General features: G+C 37.0%; 1 protein-coding gene across 1 annotated transcript; it reads right to left on the reverse strand.

The window, feature by feature from the left end:
• Window positions 1-395: 395 nt before the first annotated feature.
• Window positions 396-20,752, reverse strand: LOC136854830 (neuronal acetylcholine receptor subunit alpha-10-like). Its single transcript, XM_067131367.1, has 11 exons — window positions 20,265-20,752; window positions 18,185-18,339; window positions 14,657-14,840; window positions 12,908-13,031; window positions 11,777-11,863; window positions 11,219-11,353; window positions 10,982-11,096; window positions 4,743-4,818; window positions 4,336-4,585; window positions 2,149-2,292; window positions 396-1,253 (listed from the first exon to the last, which is right to left on the reverse strand). Exons 1-11 carry the CDS (start codon window positions 20,358-20,360, stop codon window positions 883-885), a joined length of 1,737 nt encoding a protein of 578 aa, XP_066987468.1. The 5' UTR covers window positions 20,361-20,752; the 3' UTR covers window positions 396-882.
• Window positions 20,753-25,991: the final 5,239 nt, after the last annotated feature.

The raw sequence follows: 25,991 nt of genomic DNA on the forward strand, positions 1-25,991 counted from the left end.
TAAGGCAAACAAGGCAAAATCATTCAAGCAACAGATACCCTCAAAGCCAAAAAATTCACACTGACAAAAAACCTGAACACCGAACCAATCTTCAAAACATGAGTTGAAGATGACTTACTTACCAAGGAGATGGACAGAGAGGTGTCTCCCCATGTGAAAACTATGAGACAGTTTCAGGACGTTCAGAAAAAGGCAATAAAGTAAAAAGCTATCGAAACTGAGTCAGTATCACAGGATGAAGAGTACATCACGGAACTAAACACTAAAGCATGGACAAGTCACTGCCTTGAAAGATGGAGGAAAGTGAACTGGTTAATTAAAGACCTAAACGGTGACTTTAACCCTAATTACATTTCTCAAGTTGCTAAATTTAACCAGACCACTTAATTTCCTAAGCTAATGGGTCTGGTTTGAGAAATTCATGCAGGGAAAAAAATTGTAGAAGCACTGCAGAGAACCTTCATTGCTCTATGAGGCAGTGATTTACAAACTGGGAATTGCAAACACTTGTGTGGCACTGTGCTGCACAGTGTTTATGAAGTTAATCATCATATGCATTATAAATCTATCACTATTAGCTAACTTACTATACCGATTACAGTACCATATTAAAGGGGATGAGTTTCCATTTGTACAACTTATATCCTCAGTGTCAAATCAATTATCTGAGCACTTGGGGGGCAATTACAGAGCAAATGTTGAGCAACTATGCCCCAAAGTGTACTGTGTAAGGCAAACAATAGGAAGTATACCTCACGTAAAAGAAGTAAGAGAAAAACCGTTAGCGTGTGACCTCCAATCATAGTCTCATATTTTTCATTACTGCAGTTTCCTGCTACAGAGAACATCCCAGGGACGACTTCCCAAAGACGATTTGACTTGCTAGTGCCCGCCACCAACTCCAACTCCTCCTCCACTAATGCCACCACTTCCTGTAATATGGAAACTGGAGGCCATGTCAATAGTCATCCTCTTGATCTGATCGAACGTCATGCCATCACAGGCACCTTCTGTTTCGAGAGGGCAGTAATCGAACCTTTCCCTGAAGGGAGAGGAGGTCAGAATGAAGACGTTGAAGAGGAAGCAAACAGTGGTGAATAAGATGAAGAATGTCTTGTCCAGGACGCGAGCGACAAACTGCCACTCATCAACCAACCTGGATCTTAATTCTTTCTTTGCTTCTGCCCTGTCCTCGTTCTTCATCATCTTACATAGAGACTCCAAGGCTTTAAGTGCTCGTTTTTCAAATGGATCTGGAACGAAAAATTGGTAAATTTCTGATCGCTCTTTAGGAGATTGAAACTCTTTAAAACTATGGATTCCTGCAATATGGTTTGATTAATTTGTGAATTGATAACAGTAAAACAAAATAGATCGAAATACTAAACATTTAGCATAAGGCACCCTAAATACTGATGAAAGGTTGCATACCACCTTATACTGTCTAATAAATCTCCTTAAGACAACACAACGCTCTCTAACTCTCTCTCCAGAGCTTTTTGGTCCTAGGCACTTTCTTCCAACATTCACAATTTTATATACAGTGGATCACATGTGCTTTACAGAGTTGGAGTACCGCAAAAGAGGTCTCCTAACTTTTCTGTATCTCTCTGAATCTCTATGTACAGATTTACATTTGGACTTTAACCGTCATCCATCCTTTTAAGATGGCCTATTCAGTGGAATCTTTTCTGACTTATATGGTTATAAAGAGAATTAGAATTGGACCTATTCAGACCCTCCAAATTTTTCACTATGTGATGCCAGTTTATCCCAAGCATCTTTGCCAAGCAGTGATGATGAAAGATATTAAATCTCTTGCGCTGATGTGTACAGGTGGCCATCCCTCTGAACTGTACAACAAATAGGATAACACCCCAACATTTTAAACACTTACCTTTGCGAGTAATCTTGCTGATCTAGACTCTCTAACAAGGAGCCAAAGTTTATACAGACAGAGTCAAAGGGGGCTGTTTGCTAAAGAGAGACAGAGGTGTGAGAAGACTCCATTTAGTGAAAATTGTTTACACACCATGAATAGTAATGCTTAATAGGGGGCCTTGTGCTAAATTATTAGTACTATGTTATGTTTGATGAAGACATACTAGCCAAGGTAGCATACATTATCAGCATTTTCAGTCAACTCACCATCCACATAGAAATCTTTCTTCTGATCTAATCTTGTTGCAATTTTTAAAAAAATAATGTTCATATCAAAGATCCTGCATGCCTCTGATAAATTACAGTTAAGTAGGTTTTCCAAGGATAAAGCATTGCATGCTGCAGTGGCATCTGGAAAGACGAAATCTGTCACCTTAAATCAATGATTTTTGTCTTGGACTACATCATTCTAATATTTAACACTCCGTTATCCATTCTAAAAATATAAAAAATGCTCTCTCCTCATTATCCTCAAATTCATAATGTAACAAATATGAAAAACATATATGGCAAAGAGGCCTGGTGCTAGCACACATCCTTGCTTCACACCAGATTACATCATACTGATCTGACTTTTTTTTCATCATATGATGCCTTGGCTTTCATATCCCTCTGGAATGATTTTGTAAATGTTTAAAAGTTTAGGTGGACAATCTGCATTGTCAAATATTAGAAAGATTTCTCTTATACTTATCGTTGTATAAAAGCTTCACAAGGCCTATAAATATTGTGAGATATGCATACACACGTCACAATATTTTTCTTGTATTCGCCTTTAATTTACATTTATATGTCTACAGTAGAATGGGAAGGTCAAAAGCCACACTGGCTCAGGAGATTATGTGTTCTCAAAGTCACTGTAGTCTAGATACGACCTGCAATGCTATGCATTTCTGAATTCCCTACTCTGGTAGAGTTGCACAAATTTAGAATCTTTAAAATCTTGAGACAGCTTCCTTTGACCAGCAAAGCTTAATCACCTCATAACACTTGAAGAGTGAGTACTAGAATCTAAAACCTTAATATTTTAGCAGAAATTCCATGGAATTTATTATCTGGCATTTCTTTGTTTTCCATTCTAAGATCACTTGGATGAAAGGTAAGTCTTGCATCACAGGACCTGTAGCATTTTTTTTTGTCCCATTGTGCACTCACTCTGTTACCATTGTGAACATCGATTTGAATTTATGTGGAGATATTCTCCTTTACTGATTTGCACAGTCTCTGACAGCCTTCAGAAAATTATTATGGGAAACACAGAGCATTCAGTCTCTTGATTTGCCATCTGCTTATACAATGTAGAATCAATTCGCAAGATTTTTTACTCCAGGTGAGCTTTAAGTTCAACAATAAACAGGGCAGTGAGAAGACCGGAAATCATCATCTTTTTAAAAAGAAGTTCGTAATCAAGCTGGTTCTTCTTCTATTATTTACTTTAGGATTCAAGACACCAGTAAAGTCGCAAAGTGGAGCCATCACATTTATGATGAACATAACTTACTGGATTTTCGCTCCTGGCAAGCTTAAGTTTATTAATAAACAAGGGCAGCGAATTCACCTGTTGTAATCAAAAGCTGGTGCAAGTTATGATTATTAATGAGAGAATCCTTAGTGAGTACCTGACTGCCCAGGCACAGATGGAAATGTGGGGATTCTTGACTACAAAGACAATCCCTTCTCTCTGTATAGTCTACCTTCATCTTAGCAGATCTCAGAGAGCAAAATTCATTATCAAATTGAGCTGTTTTCCTTGAGTTGGGAAGCCAAGGCCTATTAATTCAAGCATGCAGTTCTAATAATATTAGGGATAACTTTGAGTGTAGCACGACTTTTACACCACCTTTTAAAATGCCCTCTACTTGTGTGGCAAGCAGGCTATCCGGAAGAGGGCGGCTGGGTACATCAGCAGGACCAACCCATTGGCTAGTACAATGAGATCTTTGGCATGCATACCTAGGCAAGATCAATGGAGACTGGTAGTTACCATGAGCAAGACTGAATCCTCTTCTGCCTGCATAAAGCTGCCAAATCTGACTTTTCTTTATTTTGAGGGGGAAGGAGTAGGATACTCTCCTTAAATGTTGGTGAAAGGTTGAGGACCCCCCCTAAAGGATAGGCATGCTTTCTTAAAACTGTGAAAGGTGGCAGGCACATAGGAGGAGGATATGTTCCTTAAATGTAAGGATCTTTTTGCTTCATTCCACTTCAGTGCTACCAAGTGTACCAAGAATCTGATACCCGACTTCTCATCATTGTCTGGCAAGGCATAGAATTTGACTAACAAAAAGGGGTTGGGCTAGGTTTCTCACTGTAAAACCTGGTTTGATAGTGTGAATAAACACAGAGGAAAGGTGTTGGTGTAAGTATATGTCATCAACATAAAATCCACATTACCTTTGAGGGTACTGTAGTCGAATTCTTCTTCTTCCTCCTCATGTCTCTGAAAAGGCAGCACCTTTATCTTAGATCCTTTGACTCCCTTTTTCGAATTCTTCTTCTCTTTAATAGGAGGAGGGCCGTAATTGGTCGGAGGAGGAGGAGGAGGGTTGAAACCTGGTGGGCTCAAGCCATCTTGTTCTATAGTGAACACCTCCACAGGGGATTGCTGAGTGGCGTCAGTGTCAGCAGGTATGGGGTCGTCGTCCTGAAAAGAAAATCACTTGACAAGTATTTATTCTGAAGGTGCGAGTAAGCACGAATTTTCTTTCTTTACTAACCTTTTAGTTCTTTATTTATTCATTTAACGATTTCACTGTAGTTATCAGTTTTTCGAACTTACAGGAAGGAAATATGTAACTCACGTCTAATTCCCAACTTTCTCGAATCATGAAAGGGATTTGGATAAAAGTGATCTTCGCCACAAAGAGAGTAACAACCCTGCATGGATAAAAACAAAGGTTAAATTCAGTGGCTTATGAACTGGAGGAAGACATTTGTGATTATACACATGTAACCAACACTTTGCTAAAACATATTTATTCACATAATCATATACAAGTAAACAAGCGTGGGCATGCACGCACACCCACACACACACACACACATATATATATATATGTATGTATATATATATATATGTGTATATATATATATATATATATATATATATATATATATATATATATATATATATATATATATAATTTATAAATTTTCTGCTGTTCGACCTCTCTGAAGTATTTTAGTAGAAATATAATCAAAAGCAAAAGAAAGACAAAGCCAGGAAAAAGCTTTCTCTGCAGAAAGTAGAGAGGGAAGTGGGCTGGTTGTTGTTTTCAAAATTCAACTGTTCCTAACAGCTTATATGTTAGTATTAGAGACCTACCCAACAGGGAGGTTTTCACCAGGCCACCTTTATTGAGGGTGTCCTTAAGCATTACTTTTCTCTGTACTGTGTATCAGCGATGTTATTGTCATTTTCAGACTGCCGGAGGCTATGGAGGGGTGGATGGAAAATAACACGCAAGCCCTCAAAGAACACAGGTCGTCCCAGGTCAGAGAGAAACAAGCAGTCCTACAGGGTGCACCATTGTTAGTGCTCCTGCTAACTCTGTCCTTTGTCCTTTTTTTTTTCTTAGTGGAACCGACGTTACGTGTTTTTCACAGACCCCGGGCGTCCGTTACAAGTGTGCACAAGCAGCCTACGTGAAGGTAAGCCTGAGAATGACCTTTACTCGCCGCTCCTTTGCTATTTCTCCCACTGTATTTCTTTCCTTTTAATTTCCCCCTTCTTAGTCATTGACTAAAGACCCTGGTGGAACCATATTTCCTGTAATATGAAGTTGAGTATACGAAGTATAATTAGTGTTGCCTAGTGAGATTGTATAAGATATTCCACTTGCAGTAATTAAGAATTAGGGAGAGGTCAATTATAAGTAGTCCTCAGGCAAGCCTTGAGACCTGATCATACCATTGTTTGGAAGAGGAATACCCTTTAATAATCTAGAAAAAATACTTACGAGAGCAGTACTAGAGCTATCAGCTGTTGTGTCACAGAAGTTAACGTAAGGGAGATTCTACCGTATCCGAAAGGGGTTGAATTGGAGAGCTGTTATTGGCACATGTAAATTCCCTTGGTAAAATCCATTGTGTTGGACTGGCTGGGTGGTCACTGGGAATACTTAATTTATTAGTCAATAGTAAATCAAAATATTCAGTAACCCAGTTCCAACTGGCAACCTAATCTAATTCAGTTAACTGTCAGTCTTTTGGGGTAATTTCCAGCCTTAATTGATAGGATTAAGTGGGTCTTTGGTATGGCAAGGTTGCATCAATCACAGTAATTAATAATCAAACTCATCACCCAAATGACCCAAGTAACAATGTGTGTGTATATATATATATATATATATATATATATATATATATATATATATATATATATATATATATATATATATATATATATATATATATATATATATACACACACACACACAAGTTTAGACATCTGACTTACTACAACGGACAGGGTCTAAACAGAATTCCCGAGCAAGGGAGAGCGATTTAGGCACGTTCTGTTCGAAGCCATTGTGTTTTTGCAGACCTAAGCAGAATTATGTACATGGTAGCTAGTCGACTGTGGTGGGTCACATGTGGATGAGCACTTCAGTCACTTCTCTTCGCAGGTCGTCGAGGCTTGGTAAACCATCATAGTTCACTGTGCGTGCTTCAACATGATCCTTTAAGATACTACCAATGTTTTCACACACATTCAGGTCAGGGGAGCTACCTGGAAATTCACTTGACTAGAAGAAATAGATACCACTGTTTCAAAGCAGCTCCTGTGTCTGAAGAGCCTTGAAACATGGTGCCTTATCATGCAAAAATGTGACTTCTTCAACAGATAACACATTTTCAGGATCTTTGAGGAAAGGAAATGCTCCACCAGTAAGCACAGTTTCTCTGAAGTATTCGCCATTCCATGACTGTCCTTTTTCTTTGATGATCCACATTAACCGTTTGGCTGTGAAACAGAAAAATTCCCAAACATTCAGGAAATTTCACAACTTGGCGATAGCGCACGTCATCGCTGATATCATTCAACTTTGCAGCCCAAATGATGTCAATTTTATGATTTGGCTTCCTGACTGTGTAAATGAAGAATTCATCCGATGCGGCAACATGGAGAAAGTCAGCTTCATCCAAGTTTTTAAGAAATGAACCACAAAACCATGCATGGTCTTCTCTCTGTTGCTGAGTGATGTTGGGCTTGCTGATAACATGAAATGGCTTGATATCAGATTTTTTCAACTCACGATATACAGCGCTATAACTTCTCTTCTTTCCCCTTTTTGTTTCTAGTTCAAGCGCCAATTTACGTAAAGACTTTCTTGGTCTATCTACTGCCTCAGCTATGATGTCTTTTGACTCCTGAGAAAGGACTTCAGGCCTTCCAAGATTCTCACTCTTTTCACGATGACAGTCATATGGATTTTTGTTCCAGTGTCTTTTAACAAAGGATTCATCTCTTTTATGTATTTAGCTATCCAAGAACGTGAAATGAAGGATGCGCCAGCATCCCTGGCCTCTCTGATTCACTCAGTCTGAAAATACAAGAAATGTAAAATGAAAAATAGCTTAATAGAAACTTAAAATAATGTACTTGGAGATAGGCTATAGCAAAAAACTTCATAACTTTCCATTTGTTCTGTGGAGGGGGGGCTCTAATTTCAAAACACCTGGTATTTTATATATATATATATATATATATATATATATATATATATATATATATATATATATATATATATATATATATATATATATTTTATCACACCGTAATTTATATACATTCACGAAGCTACAAATGTCACTTAATATCCAATTCACGCTACTTCGGGAATATCCCCAATGGGGAATTATCACCGAAGGGGAATTTTTAAAGTGATAAAAGGAACCATTTATCACTTTAAAAATTCCCCTTCGGTGATAATTCCCCATCGGCGATATTCCCAAAGTAGCGTGAATTGGATATTAAGCGACATTTGTAGCTTTATGAATATATGTATATATTATATAATACTCGCACACACACATACACATATGTGTATATATATATTATGTTTTATATATATATATATATATATATATATATATATATATATATATAAAAGACATAGATATACATACATACTCATATAATATACATATATATATATATATATATATATATATATATATATATATATATATATATATATATATATATATATATATATATATGTAGTGTTTAATACCAAATTCACTATTCTAACTGATAAGTATCTTAACACTTATCAATTATAATCCCCCTTGGGTGCTAGCTATTCCCAAGGTGTAATTTGGCATAGAACGATGTTTGTAGCTTAATATTTGTGAATATTAAGAGACAAAATTTCACATATGAATATATTATATATATATTACACACACACACACATATATATATGTATATATATTATTATAAGGTGTTACAATATATATAACCATTTTACAAGTGTTTATATGTCTCTGCAAAAATTTTGATGATTTGCTTGCAGATTCGTCATTTGTTGTGAAGATGTAATTTTAAAATGTCTTTTTCGTACATATAAATTGTGTATCATGTAATCTTACAATGTCTTGATATGTTTTTTCCATTTGTTTAACATATGGGATTGTATACAAAGTGTTATGAACGACGAATTCTTAGCAAGTTGTGGAGAGGGAGAGATATTTTAAGATTCTTATCAGATCACTTAGGTACATCCTGTATTTACTCAGTTGTTTGGGGTCCAGGAAGCTAAGCCCTCTTATCCTATCGTGATGAGCTGTCAGCCAATCGGCGAGTTACCTATTATGCCTTTATCATGTGTGTCTAACCCATGTTTATTAGCTGTGTCTGTGCTTATTCTTTTTGTAAACTGAGTAATGGAATGAGGAACAGTAAGAGAGTTGGAGATGACATGTTGACAGCCAGCCAGTTTTGGGTCTAAAAGCACTTCCTTTTGTTTGTTCAAGTGTGTAAGTGTCCCAGCAAATGTCTATCACAGATAAGAGATAAGGCGCTCGAAGCTCCAGCCATGTATGTATTCCATACATACATGTATACTTGTATGAATGTATATATACTTTATGTATCATGCATTCTGAGAGGGCTTGTTGGAGTTAAAAGTGCAGTGCTGATCCAGAGTCAGGCAGTTAGGATCAGGGGCTCCTGGCAACAGGTCCTGTCTCACTCTCTCTCTCTCAGTTACTGATTGCTGGTTACTATAATATTGGTAAAAATTTTGTTAAATTCACCCAAGGAGTGTATTCGTCTTATAAGAGGTGATCCAAGGTATTTGTGCTGTACAAGTGTTGTGTAAAGCTTGTGATGGTACATTTTTACAAAAGGTAATGTGGTGATTACTGGGTTTTGTTATGTTAAGAGTTAAAGTGATGTTCTAGGTGAAAGAGAATTACTATTTTGATAAAAGATGAACATATCTCTTATTGTGAGTTCTAATGTGTCTTGCTGCTAATTATATATATTTGTATAGGTCTTTGTGACTTGGCAGCGTTGTCTATGAGAAAGTCTTAGAAGGACGTGAGTTTAACTTTTTCTTTTTTTTAAAGTGAAGTAATCTTTTGAAAGATTGATATAATCTTTAAGCATATTTTTTGGTGGTTGGTATATTTCCATTTTTACATATTTCATTCCTATGTGTCTATGTTATCATATTACTGTAATTTTATAATTACTGTGTTTCAAAGTTTTGTGCTGGTAATTTCTTAACATTTTGTTAGTGCCTACTTGTTATTGAGATTTTAGAGAATGTTTATGTGGACTCCAGTCAGTAATATTTTGGTGAATGTTTGTGTTAATTAATCATGTATATGTTTAAAAAACTTGAGTGATAGTTAATGGTTTGAATCTTACCTAACCAAATTGCTTTCTTAATAAATTAAAGTTTTGTGAATTAAACTTGATTAAGAAATACTTAAATCTTACACTGATGTTAATTAATAGTAAACCTTTTAAGACTGTGAACTCGGCATATGACTTTTGAACTTAGAAATAAACCTGTTTGTTTAAATTTTTTTTAAAAACACAGCGTTTCATTTTGACCACCAGTAATTACAGACATTAATGAATGTGTACAAGGTAAGTGATGTATCTGTTTGTTCACCTGAGACTTATCTAGGTAAAATAGAACCAGAGAGACAGCTACAGTGTTTGTTGAAGTGATACCCATTTTACACTAGTCTGGATATAACATGAATTGTTGCCTCACCCATAACTTGATAAAGTTACATTGATTTTCTCAAGTGATAAGTAAGTTTATTGGATCACTGTACCTTTAGAGATTCAGTCAAACATCTTTGTTATGAGGTTTCAAGTATCTGGTCAATGTGAGGTAACATTTTGGTATTATTATTTGTGTAATAACCAGGTGCTTGATCACTTCGTAACAATATATATATGTGTGTGTGTGTATCACAATGTTAAGCTGTTTCCCTTAACAGTGCATTACTTCAAAACAAATAACATCAAGGTGGTCTAACTGCCCAAATTTTATTTTAACTGTTGAAACGTGGAAATGTGGATGAACCTACTATGAGTGTGGGCAATTGTGCAATTATATATATATATATATATATATATATATATATATATATATATATATATATATATATATATATATATATATATATATATATATATATATATATCTTCTTCTTCTTCTTTTAACGTGCTTTTTTCCCATTTTTGTATGGGGTAAGCACGATGCCTTCTTTTTGAAGGACTTTTGATTTGGCTTTGGGGTAGACCTGTAGTCTCGATCGGCTGCCCTGCCTGACATCGCTTAGACCCCGGTAGCGTATGTTATATATATATTTTATACATATATTTTTATATATATATAATATACAGATATATGCGTTTTCTTATCCTTTCGTGAAATTTGACGAACTTGAACAGATGGCCACTAAGTAAAACTTATTCAAGTGTACAGAGAGAGAGAGAGAGAGAGAGAGAGAGAGAGAGAGAGAGAGAGAGAGAGAGAGAGAGAGAGAGAATGTTTCTGTTACATACTGGAGCCATTCTGGAACGTGGTATCCTTTCAAGCCCATCCCGTCCACACTGAGGACGAACACAGTGGCAGTGATGTTGGCGGCAATCATGGAAATACAACTCCCGTAATAAACACCTGTCGAAATGAGACAATGGCACTTAGGGATCTACACATCACACATTCTCTCAAGTTCTTTAATTCTTGTCAGAGTTAAAAGAGTCACGAAAAAGAGGAAAATAACATTCAGAAGCCATTACCTGCCAGGGGGAGTTTTTCTGTTGGCGGGAGATTCTCTGTCATAGCCATCAAGAACACAATCATGGCCAAAAGGGCGTTGATGCCAAGGCCGACCTTCTCTCCGCAATCAGCAGGAAGCCAGAACACCATCAAGGCTGAGGATGAAAATGAGAATGGTTAACAGATCTCGTACGTCGAGTGCAGAAAAGACGGACGGCAGATGAAAACAAAACGAGAGGTTTCTCACTTCTGGAAGCAGAAAATAAAAAAAACCAAGTCTTGTCCTACGTCCACCGCCCCGAACAAAGATCGCCACTGGTGACCCATTATTGTTATTGAGGTACCTAACGTATTTCTCGCGCTGTTCCATCAAGGTGGGATCTTCCATTTTCATAATACAATTAAAATTAAGCTTGACATATTTATCATTTCACTTAATTCTCTTATTTCACATAGGGCTATAAAGCACCAACGAACACTTCTGTCAATACGCACTAATAAAAAGCATACAATTTTAGGACATGTTGCGATATCAGATGCATTTCTTGCCAAAGGTTCAAAGCACCCAGAAAACTCACCGCACACATTGATCAGAATTCCTGGCATGATGAAGAAGAAGAGGGAGAAGACCGTGCGCCTCTGTAACTGAATCGTGAAGGTTAAAGCTGAAATACAGGAAAGTTGTAAATTAATGTTGTAATTGTATACGTTTTTGTATCTGCGCGAATACGTCTTTTACGGTAAAAATGAAAAAAAAAAAAATGCTGCCCTGAACAGATATTGTCATTCGACACCAACATTACATTACACAATAGCAATTAAATATAATTACTGCAGCATGTGACTTGTTACAGAGTTTTTGACGTAAAGAGGAGGTCATTATTTTGTGTGATGAAAAAGGAATGAAAGGTAACAGGGGTAACAGTAAACTACGGAAAGCGAAAACAATGTTGAATTATGAAATGTGGAAACAACCTAGTTGCTGTGAGAGGTAGTGACAACCCAGTAAACTGAGAGGTGGAAACAACTATGAAATTGGAAAACATACCAAACTATGAAATGTGGAAGAAACCTAGTAAACTGTGAAATATGGAAACAACCTATTAAACTATGAAATGTGGAAATAACCTCCTAATCTATGAAATGTGAAAACAAACAAGTAAACTATGAGATATGGAAACAGCCTATTAAACTACGAAATGTAGAAACAAACTATTAATTTTTGAATAACGATTAGCTGGAATTGGCTGTAGACAGATGGCTGGTAAGAACGGTGAAATCATTCACATTTTCGGCTTGCTTAGGAAATTCCTGAAGGTTTGCATAAAACTAACCTCACTCTTGCCTAACCTAAAATTGTGACCAACACATCCTGGCCTAAAAACTAACCCCATCTCACCAGATATCGCCTAATCTAACACTGCCTAACTAACCCCACCATACCTACCTTAATATTACTTATACAACCTTAGAGAACCTTATGTAGCTTTAGCAGACCCAACCAAACATAACCTTACCTTGCCCTAAACTACATAACTTAACCTAATCTAACCTAGATTTCAATGACTCAACCTAACCTAACTTGACGAACTTAACTTGCCCAACTTAGCTATACTAGAGAGGGGACCACACTAGGCCACCCACTATTTGTGCCCCAGGTAGTGAGTTCATCGTAGACAGACAGGTCCGAAATGAACGACGTTACCTACTTGAAATCAAATGCTCGCAGCAGGGGTTGTGAACATCATGTGACGTCACAAAAAAATTTTCAAGGAAAAACGCTGGGTTAGAATTGTACTTTGACAAATCGGCTGGACCTGGGACTAACTGGATCTGGAAAAAAGGAAACCATCATATTTGTAATTAAATGATTCTCTTTCAAACGGGAAATATTCAGTGCATGTCACAAAGTTCTTACTCTGCGAGCTTTCATGAGTCTCATAGAAGTTCATTTTCCTACAAATATTATTATTATTATTATTTTAGTGATTATGATATATATTCCAATACAAAGTAACTGTTGACTTATTCTTCATCATCATTACTATTACTTATATTGCTCAAACGATCTTATAGAGCAAAAAATAATGATTAGCTTCATCACATATTCTGCAAAAAAAAGAAAAAAAAAAAAAAAAAAAAACTGTCGAATTACGATTTATTGTTCAACTAGAGTTATTTAGAGACAACCGCCATGATTGACTTTACTACTCTATGAAAAAGTTTGTGAATCAAGGCTTTTTCTTTTTTTTGTCTACTTACTAACAAAACGGTGATCACAGTTCTAGCATTATAAAGGAAGCCTCTTGCAGTGACAGGCTCTATAGCAATGACATATGAGAGAGAGAGAGAGAGAGAGAGAGAGAGAGAGAGAGAGAGAGAGAGAGAGAGAGAGAGAGAGAATGGTTTCTCCTCAGTGGGGTGAAGATTACCTCGTCGAGAAAGTCGTTTTCAGATATATAATGATATATATATGTGTATATATATTTTGACGGTGTAATAACACTCATGTCTGTTGTTTTTCTCTCTCTTCTCTATCTCCACTCAATCTGCGTGTGTGTGTGTGTGTGTGTGTGTGTGTGTGTGTGTGTGTGTCGGTGTGCATTGACAAGCTCAGATAAACAGGGAGGGTTAGAATCAGGAAGGCCATCCGTCTGTAAAAATCTGCCAAAACTAATCATAAGATGATCCGTTCCAGGCTCATGAAACACAGAGACCTTGACTAGGGATTAAGCTGAGAAAAAAAAATTATATATATACTGTATATATATATATATATATATATATATATATATATATATATATATATATATATATATATATATATATATATATATATATATATGTATGTATGTATATAGAGGTGTGTGTGTGTGCAAAACCCATTCCAAGATGGTACTTCCTGTACCAATTTTCTTTCTCTCCTAGAAACATCATGCATCCACTTCCATCTGGACCGTCTCACATACTGAACCTATAGTCTTTGGTTGTTACTGTTTCCTACAACATATAACACCAAGTGAGCGACCTAAGTCAATCATCAGATGATATTTCACATGTGGTACCAAGACTACTGGATCAGCAGAGGCACTTAATATTAAACCCAGCAATTTTTTGCACTTTGCTACATCACGGACCGAGGGCCATATATGAATTTCCTAGGTCCATGATTTATTACCAAGAAAAGTTTCCCAGAAAATCAAAGGAAAGGTTTAGTTAAAATATTAAGATTGGGAAAAAATAACATAGCAGAGAATGTAGGTAAAAGAAATTCTCTGTATGTCCAGGAAATTTTTTATAAGTACCAGAAACAGAGTTGGAAGAAGCATTTCTCCAGACTCTTCTTAGATATCTTTTGGTAGTGCTTTCAAGGGTCGTGAAGGTAACCTACTAATAGATCATAATTACAACCTACAGGAATAAAAATATGGGTAACAAACGACAACCAATCAATGCACCTGTTTCATGTCGTAGGTCCAAGAGGAGAAGTCTAGCTTACAAACTTGTTGATCGAATGGATAGTACTGGGTGTCCACGGAGCAGATGGACTGAAAGATCCCATGAGACACGAGCTCCACCTCGCCTGAGGAGAACACAATCGCATTTGTGCTCAGGATGGTGCTGTAATAATCAGCTTGGGCACTGGAAAGATAAGAGAGGATTGTTATTAGACGCAACGGTGAGCTTTTCAAGTTGATTGCTAAGTGGAGAACAGGCATGGAGACTACGTTTGCCTGCTGATTGATGGGAAGATACAATGGTGTTCGAAGGAGCTCCCAGTTTTTCGGGTGGGAAGACAAAATAGTAGCTAGTGGAAAAAGATGTTGAAAGAAATAACTAAATGTCCAGGCATGCTTGAGGAAATAAGTATGTGGTGGTATAAGACAACAATTACTCTCACTTTAGTTGATGGTAAAATATATGACCTTCCTAGAGATGAATTTTGTATTGGGGGTACTTGTTTCAGTGTTACTACAACAGTAATAGTGAATGCTGTTTGTGAAGGCACTGAAGGGACATATCATAGTTTTTTTTAGCAGTGTTGTTGCCTAATGCACTAAGTATCTCCCGGACGGCTATCTTGAACGATAAGAAACCAATGAGCTCTGTAAATTCCTCGGGCCCCTCTTACCTCCACAGTAGTAAAAACAGTGTGACAATAAAGAAAAAATAAGTTAAAACACCATGATTGAATATTCTCGAGCCACATTCAATAAGGAAACTAATAATCTAGGGATATAGAAGACAAAATTCGGTGTAACGCCCACAAGGAAAGGAAATTGCCGAACACTTACACTCAGTTCATAAACAACAACAATAAAAAAAAGTCAATATCCCAAATGAGACGAAATCTAGATTTTATTTTCTGGTTAAGTTATACAGGGTGCATTCCACATTCGGGAAGTGAACGGTACGAAGGATCGACCAAACCGTCTGATTACTGATTTTGCAACTTCCACACAGTATCTGTGTACTTACCTTCAGGACACAAACAACACCATCATAATTCATAGCATTATGCAATCAGTGTATTTCACCTATTATAGCTGATTATAACACTGGTGTGACTCATTTTGTTGGATTATAGCAGCTCAATCACCCAGATATTTTTGATAGACTTATAGTGGCTAACATATTCTTGTGGATTATAACACCCATTGTACTTCTGGCGAAGTACAATGCTTGTATGATTCACGTAATTTGGAGCAGTACAAAATCGGTATGACGTATGTATTCTGGTTAATTATACCACTTGTAGGACACATATTTTTGAAGATTACAACAGTCATCCGATTCACAAATTTTGGAGGCCTCTAGCACATTTGTAATTCAAGGATGCTAAAGTATTGCAACACGTACGAATCACATACGAAAGGAATTAACGCCTGTATAATTCATGTCTTCTGCAGGATTATACCAGGTGTAACTCGCGTCTCATGAATCATTTAACACACCTGCATGATTCACGTACTTTGGATCAGTATACACCGATATGATCCATACATATATTTTTAGGGATATAACACCCAAAGGACTCAGATATTTATGAGGATTCTAACACCCATAAAACTCACACATTCTGGACGATTATAAGATCTCCACGACTCGTATTATCTTGCTGATGATGACATCCACAGGACAAAAAAAAAAGTGTTCCGAAGTTTTTAGCACCCACGTGACTCACATGCTTGAACTACTTAGGAGGATTATAACATGCGTGAACCTTTGCACCAAGAAGGATTTTATGATTGTATGACTCAAGTATAGTGGAAGATTATAACACCCGTACGACTCATATGCTCCAGTGGATTATTCAGCAGATACAGAATGACTCACTTAATCTGGTATATGATATCGCCTGCGTGGCTCTTGTGTTCTGACATATAATACTTGCATGATTCATACATTTTAGGAAACTGTTATAATCAGAAGGCTTACAGGAATCATATACCTGCATGATTCATACATGATGGAGTATTTAATAAGTATGACTCCCTTATGAATTATGTTTGATTCCTGCATTTTGGAGTACTACGGTGCTCCTCACGTGGTTCATGTATTCTAGAGGATTAAATGTATAAATTACATTTACTCTGGCTAACATACTCTCAGAAATTGTAATTTGTGTATGATTCCTGTATTCTGGTGGATTACATTGACTATATAACTCAAGTATTCTGGAGGATTATAATGACCATATAACTCAAGTATTCTGGAGGATTATAATGACCATAGAACTCAAGTATTCTGGAGGAATATAATGAACATGTAACAAGTATTCTGGAGGATTATAATGACCATATAACTCAAGTATTCTGGAGGATTATAATGGCCATATAACCCAAGTATTCTGGAGGAATATAATGAACATGTAACAAGTATTTTGGAGGATTATAATGACCATATAACTCAAGTATTCTGGAGGATTATAATGACCATATAACTCAAGTACTCTGGAGGATTATAATGACCATATAACTCAAGTATTCTGGAGGTTTATAATGACCATATAACTCAAGTATTCTCGAGGATTATAATGCGAACAGAACTCACGTCCTCTGGAAGACCATTATTACCATTTACTTAAGTATTTTCGAGGATTATAATGATCACATAACTCATGTGCTCTGGAGGACAACTCAAGTATTCTGGAGGATTATAATGACCACATAACTCACGTATTTTGGAGAACTGTAATGACCACATAACTCATGTATTCTGAAGGATCATAATGACCACTAAAATGCCCCGGATGGTTATAATAAAAACATAACTCACGTATTCTAGAAGACTATAATGCCTACTAAAATGCCCACACAACTAACTTATAATGGATGATTATGACTACATAATTCAAGTATTCAGTAGGACTATAATGACGACATACTCGCACATTTTGGAGGACCATAATGACTAATGAAATGACCAACATAACTCACGTATTCTGGATGATTATACTGACCACGACCACATGACTTGCATATTCAGGAGCATAATGACTACTAAAAAGCACACATAACTCCCGTATTCTGGATGATTATAATAACAACATAACTCCCGTATTCTGGATGATTATAATAACAACATAACTCCCGTATTCTGGATGAATTATAATAGCATAACTCAAGTATTCTAGAGGATTATAATGACCATATAACTCACATATTCTGGATGATTATTATAACAACATAACTCCCGTATTCTGGATGATTATAATAACAACATAACTCCCGTATTCTGGATGATTATAATAACAACATAACTCCCGTATTCTGGATGAATTATAATAGCATAACTCAAGTATTCTAGAGGATTATAATGACCATATAACTCACATATTCTGGAGGGCTACAGTGACTATTACAATGATCATATACCTCAAGTATTCTGGATGATTATGATAACCACATAAGTCGCGTACTATGGAGGATCATAATGACCACAGCTCACGTACTTTGGAAACTCATAATGACCACATAACTCACGTATTCTGGAGGATTATGTCAGGAATCCATAAGTCTTTGTGCGGAACTCGGACGACAGTTGTGCCGTTGTATTCGGCCGGGTTCCACTGCATGTAATTGTCCGTCCACTTCATGATCATCTCCGTATTCGAGATGAGGATTTGGTTCCTGGTGTCCTGTGTAGGAGGAGGAAAGGGGGGAATACCCTTAGTTACAAAAATAAGACGAAAAATCTCCAAGCGCTCAACAGGATATGAAAAATGAAAATTGAAATGTTTCAATACTTTACTGTTAAGAAAGTTATAATCATGACAAGGGCAGCGTGAAAATTGAAGTTGTTCCACGATTTCAATGGTATGTTAAGAATAAAATCTGACTTTATTTTTAGATAGCTAGAGCTTGTTGTAAAGAATGTTATTACGTCTGCCAGCAAAGTTACGAGGCAGTTATGCTTTCAGCGTTGTCTGCATGCGGTTGTGAGCGCGTCTGATAGGAAAATATTTCAAGGGTTTGGGCGCAGAATCTCATGAAACTTGGCTGACATCTTCATGAGCTGACCTTCTATAGGTCAAAGGCCAAAATTCAAAGGTCAAAGATACAAATGATACATATACCACTATATACTGGTAGAATCCTTTTCATGAAAGATAAATATTCATGGCAATTCCATATCAACTTTATGAAGGTTGAACTTTAAAGGTCAAAGGTCAGGGGTCACAGATTTTTGGTGGTTTGAATGGTCCATCAGGTTACATGACTATAGTGTCCTTTCCCTATTTCTACGTTACTGCGGTGCTTCCATAATAATTATGCCCACCACGTTGGCATTTTGAAGTGGAGGTTCAATGGTCAGAGCTCCGCAGAAGACGCTACAGTTTCAAAACATAAACTCATGAGCAGAAAAATGGTATCGATTTAATTTATTCACAGTTAAAGTGGACTTGGTAAAGATTTTTTTCCTCTGTTGAGTACTTTTGTTTTCATTAAAATGTCAGAAATAAAAGTAATGAACACTTCTGAAAGTTTAAACACTATTTCAGAGCATTGATGAAAATACTGGAATATTTTTTCGAGACATCAATATTCTCAAAAAATTGATAATAATGATGAGAATAAATATGAGTATTTTTTTCAAGATTATCAGATGATTTGAAATAAAACACCACTACGATGGTAACGATTATAAAACAAAACTAACACTTTACTGATATTAATGCAGTCTTAAAATGAGGACAAACAGTTTTGCATATCTTGTGTGGGAGAAACTTTGAAGGACTGCAATAACTGACAATGAAAGGAATGAAAAGTTGACGTTGTTATATAGAATTAGGAAAGTAAGCGACGGAATTTTTTTTAACACGTCGATATTAAAAATACTTTTGAAATTATGGACTAAATAATGATCAAAGTATCTGCAGCTCTCCAAGCAGCTTATAAGGTAAAATTCGAAATAAAAGATTTGGCAACTGGTAAATTTTTTTTCTATACTGGCAGAACTATACATTTAAATATGAAAAAAACAAATGACGAGAATATAAATTAAAACTTTTTGAGATTTAAACTGATGGAAAATTGGGGAAAAAAATTAAACTGGAAATGTTCGACAAGCAGATGATATGAACTGGGTTACAAAAGGGCAGAAAATCAAGACATTTTAACAATACCAGAAATCGTGAAAATATTATCACACAGATAAAATAAAGAAGTTTTCAGATTTTATGAGACAGAACCACTAAGAAAATTTAAAAAAAGGATTTAAAAAAAAATCCGAAGGTTGATTTTAGAACACAAAAATAAAACATATTTTTTAATAATGCTGAAATAAAAACGAAAAAGACCAAAATATTTTATTTTATACAAACTGATCTTTCTGAGCCTCTAAAATTCAACTTTCAAGCGAGTGTCGGAAGATCAGAAAATAAAATAACTGGAAATCACGGCGTCTACATAATCACGATATAAAAACTGTACCTGACTTTGTAGAAGCAAAGAAGGATGAAAAAAAAAAAAAAAAAAGATTATTCCAAAGATCTGCTTGAAGGACGAGACTCTCGTCACTGACCTTCTGTCCCTTTTGCAGAGAGAGAAAGGGCACACTCACCAACGACACAATATCGAAGAGAGACAACTCGAAGAACACTCTGGTGATCTCCCCATGTTTCTTGATGGGCCGAAAGTGCTTGTTGTAGTTGCTCATGAGCTTAGCGTACAGCCTGTGCTCGGCTGCTCCGCCCTTCACGTTCTTGACTTCTTCGCCGTCCTCTTCGCTTCCGCCTTTGATAATCGGGATGGCTGAGGAAGATAAAATAAATCATAACTGGGAAAAGGAACGATAATCAGACCCTTCATGACACGGAAGGGTAGGGGAGAAGAAGAAGAAGAAGAAGAAGAAGAAGAAGAAGAAAAAGAAGAAGAAGAAGAGGAACAACAACCAAGCTCTTGTTAGCTGAGATGGTTAATGAATCAGGCTTTTAGATGAGTGGGATGGTCAGGGCAGACACTATATCAACAGGACCCTCACAATGAGATGATTTAGGAAGAGGAACGATAATTCGGTCCTCGAAGTCTGGAATAAGTCGGGAAGAGCAATAATAACAGACACTTGATAACTGGGATGGGCAAGGAAGAGGAACAATTATGAAGCCTCTGAATCCTGGAAAGTTATGGTGGAACATACACACACACATACATAAATACATATATACACTCATCCATTTATATATATACATATGTAGATAGATTCTGGACTAAAGTTACATTCAAGTGAAAGGGAGAGAGAAATGGAAAGCAGGTAATGAAAATAGAGGGGCGACATTATGAGGTACAGCACTTTTGGGACAAAAAGAAGCTGTCTATAGTAAAATAAAAAGAACAAATGGATCTCAGAGAGATCCTGTCTGAAGAAAATTCAGTTCCTGGGCCTATGGATGAATATTTTTGAAATTTCTTAACATTGGAAAATAAAAGAGTTTGGTGTGACTCCAAGAATGATTGCACAAGTGACAACTGAGGATGTAAACAGGAGAGAATCCATGAAACAGACTGGATTAATAAGTGAGATGCTACTGTATGGTGGTGATAGCATGATTAAAGGACTGGCCAGAATATGTATGGAATGTCTGGATGAAGGAGAGATTCTGAAGAAGGTGAGAGGGTTAATTCATTGTTCCTTTGTGTAAGGGCAGGGCTGACAGAGAACAGGAACTATAGGGGCATAACGTTAACCACTATAAGATTAATTCACTGTTCCATTGTGTAAGGGCTGAGCTGACAGAGGAGAACAGGATATAGGGGCATAACTTTACCTAGTATAGGATTAATTCATTGTTCCTTTCCCTAAGGGCAGAGCTGTCAGAGGAGAACAGGCTATAGGGGCATAACTTCACCTAGTATAGGGTTAATTCATTGTTCCTTTGTGTAAGGGCAGAGCTGACAGTAGGGAAAAGGAATTATACTGTATAACGTTACCTAGTATACCAAAGAGGGTGTCTGGTAGGAGTTTGACTGAGCAAGTACGACGGGCGACAGTAGGTTTGGTAGGTAGACAGCGAAGTAGGTTTTAACGTGGAAACGAGTGTGTGTGGAGAACAAGAGTTTGTTATGAATGATTTATGAATGAATTAGTCATGTTAGCAGTTTGGGAGCAAATGGAAAAGCTGTGCATGCCCTGCATGGACTCAGAAAAACCTTTAAAAATGACGTAATAGACAAACAATGTGGAGGGTGTTGAAGGTGCATGTATCGAAGATAATTTGTTGAGATATATTAAAAATTTTTTTATGAAGAAAGTGACGTGTTAGAATATGTAAATGGGAGAAATGAAATCCAAGACAAATCTAAGAAAATATAATGTAAAGCGGACAGAGTATGCAAATTATCACTATAGGGAGTGAGGAATAATGAAGCTGAATCTTCCAAATATTCAGGCTCTCTTGAATTGAAATTTAATCTAAGATTAAAAAAGTAACAACTCAGTCTCCTCATCAGGTGCAAGCTAGAAGAAAAATAATTGACAAAAACTGGTAAGAACCCTGAAGGTAACAGGAAACTAGCCTCTTGAAAGAACTGACATTAAAGGAATCGGGAAAAACAGGAACGAGCAGAGAATTTCAAAGTTTTCCGGCAGAGGGAAATAAAGCGTCAGCGAACAAAGCAATCCCATGATAGTTTGTTTCTCGAGGACACCCATATCTTCTTCTCATCAGATAAACTATCTTACCTGCAAGCAATAACAGGAGCGTCACCCAAATCAGGCCAACTTTGGACGAAACCATCTTCCTGGTGCTGGATGACAAGAGTCTAAACTGGAAACTGGAACACTGGAGAGCCTGAATAAATGGTTATCACACTACGAAACGCTGTTTTCTTAGCAATGACAATTGAAACTCAGTCTTTCTCAACTCAATTTCCTGGTTTATAGTAAGGTATTCTCATCTCCTTTTTGCTGGGCACTCACTTTTAATGCTGTTACTTCGCTCTTCTAGCAACGGGAGCTGCAGGACATCTAATATTACAGAGAATCATTCACCTTCCAGTTATAGTTTCCAAGCATTGACTATCAAGGTAATGCCTTCGTATAGTTACAAGTGTTTCTACAAGCGCCAGAGCAGCCTGTTTAACGTTAAATTCTTCTTTTGCAAAAGTCTGAGCACTCATTTACTCAATTAATAGTTCTTAGGAATTTATTATACAGCTGTCTTCCTCCTTAATAACTTCCGAATTCAAGTTCGTACTGGTTAACTGGACACTTTACAGCTGTGACCTGGTTTACTTCCGATTGGCCATTTTGCGTTCCATGCGCAACTCTCCTTAGAAGTTCTGGGAAAATATTTCAAATTTAAGGTCGTCGCTTTACAAAGACCTTTAAAATATTTTAAACGGTATTTTCCTGCTGCAATCGATCTTACAAGTCTACGGAAAACATCACTGCAAAGTCTCTCAATGAGCCTACAGTACGGTAAGCAATCAGTGCTGTAACGAACAGCCAAAAGAATAACGCATCTTTGTGTGAGTTCCCTTTTTCCATAGACATCCCTTCCCTTACAGCAGAGCAGAAGCCACGACCGACAGACAAAAGCGACGAAAGAACAACTGGCAGCGACAGTCTCCTAGGAGACGGTCTAATGAAGGCTGTCCTTCCCACGGACCCGAGCCTTTGAAGGCCAGCGACTCGACCCTCCGATTATCAAAATTTCAAAAACATTCCCCTTCGAAGACACAAGGAAATGGGACGATTTCATTGGTCCAGCAGTGGGCCAATCACGACATCAGAACGTGACTAATCATCGACTAGAAAACCCTAACCAATAAGGTGGGTTCATTTTCGGATAGTGGATACTTTGTGTTCCCGTTACAAATGTATATGAACTTGTTTACGCATCTGACTCTTGCTTGGGAGAGCTGTATCGAGATTTATAAGTGGATATTTTGAATTTACAAGGGCGATGTCCAGTGCCACACCAAGCTGTGGCTCTAAGGCCATAGTGGCTTCCCTCAGTAGGGAACGGGGGAGACTTTCGCCTAGGCTTTCGCCTGTGGCTTGGCACTTTATTCCGCCAAATCTTTCTTCTGTGACTTAAACGAAAATATTAGCCACGCCAATCATTCGTTCCTAATGTATTTCTCTCTTCAATAGTTAAAGGATTGCGATGTTATCGACGGGCAACTTCGAGGACCTTTCTCGAGGGCTGTTACACGAATTTATCGCCTGGTGGTGGGGCTAATGACGCAGCTCGATGGGAAATAACACGCAAATGTCCATGAGCATAACTCGGTCAGTGGTTTGTCCGTGTGTCTTTGTGTAAGTCACTTTGTCTGTATGTATTTGTGTTTGTCACTTTGTCTGTAAGTCTTTGTGTATGTCACCTTGTCTGTATGTCTTTGTGTATGTCACTTTGTCTGTATGTCTTTGTGTATGTCACTTTGTCTGTATGTCTTTGTGTGTGTCATTTTGTCTGTATGTCTTGGAGTATGTCACTTTGTCTGTATGTCTTTGTGCATGTCACTTTGTCTGTACGTCTTTGTGTGTGTCATTTTGCCTGTATGTCTTTGTGTGTGTGTCATTTTGTCTGTATATATGTCTTGGAGTATGTCACTTTGTCTGCATATCTTTGTGTGTGTCATTTTGTCTGTGTGTCTTTGTGTGTGTGTCATTTTGCCTGTATGTCTTGGAGTATGTCACTTTGTCTGTATCTTTGTGTGTGTCATTTTGTCTGTATGTCTTTGTGTATGTCACTTTGTCTGTATGTCTTTGTGTGTGTCATTTTGTCTGTATGTCTTTGTGTGTGTGTCATTTTGTCTGTATGTCTTGGAGTATGTCACTTTGTCTGTATGTCTTTGTGTGTGTGTCATTTTGTCTGTATGTCTTTGTGTGTGTCATTTTGTCTGTATGTCTCTGTGTGTGTCATTTTGCCTGTATGTCTTTGTGTGTGTGTCATTTTGCCTGTATGTCTTTGTGTGTGTGTCACTTTGTCTGTATGTCTTTGTGTGTGTCATTTTGTCTGTATGTCTTTGTGTGTGTCATTTTGCCTGTATGTCTTTGTGTGTGTGTCATTTTGCCTGTATGTCTTGGAGTATGTCACTTTGTCTGTATGTCTGTATGTCTTGGAGTATGTCACTTTGTCTGTATGTCTTTGTGTGTGTGTCATTTTGTCTGTATGTCTTTGTGTGTGTCATTTTGTCTTTTTGTCTTTTGTGTATGTCTTTGTGTGTGTCATTTTGCCTGTATGTCTTTGTGTGTGTGTGTCACTTTGTCTGTATGTCTTTGTGTGTGTCATTTTGCCTGTATGTCTTTGTGTGTGTGTCATTTTGCCTGTATGTCTTTGTGTGTGTGTCACTTTGTCTGTATGTCTTTGTGTGTGTCATTTTGTCTGTATGTCTTTGTGTGTGTCATTTTGCCTGTATGTCTTTGTGTGTGTGTCATTTTGCCTGTATGTCTTTGTGTGTGTGTCACTTTGTCTGTATGTCTTTGTGTGTGTCATTTTGCCTGTATGTCTTTGTGTGTGTGTCATTTTGCCTGTATGTCTTTGTGTGTGTGTCACTTTGTCTGTATGTCTTTGTGTGTCATTTGTCTGTATTTTTGTCTGTATGTCTTTGTGTGTGTGTCATTTTGCCTGTATGTCTTGGAGTATGTCACTTTGTCTGTATGTCTTTGTGTGTCATTTTGTCTGTATGTCTTTGTGTGTGTGTCATTTTGTCTGTATGTCTTGGAGTATGTCACTTTGTCTGTATGTCTTTGTGTGTGTCATTTTGTCTGTATGTCTTTGTGTGTGTGTCATTTTGTCTGTATGTCTTGGAGTATGTCACTTTGTCTGTATCTTTGTGTGTGTCATTTTGTCTGTATGTCTTTGTGTATGTCACTTTGTCTGTATGTCTTTGTGTGTGTCATTTTGTCTGTATGTCTTTGTGTGTGTCATTTTGTCTGTATGTCTTGGAGTATGTCACTTTGTCTGTATGTCTTTGTGTGTGTCATTTTGTCTGTATGTCTTTGTGTATGTCACTTTGTCTGTGTGTCTTTGTGTGTGTCTGTATTTTTGTCTGTATGTCTTTGTCTTGTGTCATTTTGTCTGTATGTCTTTGAGTATGTCACTTTGTCTGTATGTCTTTGTGTGTTATTTTGTCTGTTGTGTCTGTATGTCTTTGTGTGTGTCATTTTGTCTGTATGTCTTTGTGTGTGTCATTTTGTCTGTATGTCTTGGAGTATGTCACTTTGTCTGTATGTCTTTGTGTATGTCACTTTGTCTGTATGTCTTTGTGTGTGTCATTTTGCCTGTATGTCTTTGTGTGTGTCATTTTGTCTGTATGTCTTTTTGTGTGTCATTTTGTCTGT

Source organism: Macrobrachium rosenbergii, chromosome 30 (genome assembly GCF_040412425.1).
Source record: "Macrobrachium rosenbergii isolate ZJJX-2024 chromosome 30, ASM4041242v1, whole genome shotgun sequence".
Classification (NCBI taxonomy): domain Eukaryota; kingdom Metazoa; phylum Arthropoda; class Malacostraca; order Decapoda; family Palaemonidae; genus Macrobrachium; species Macrobrachium rosenbergii.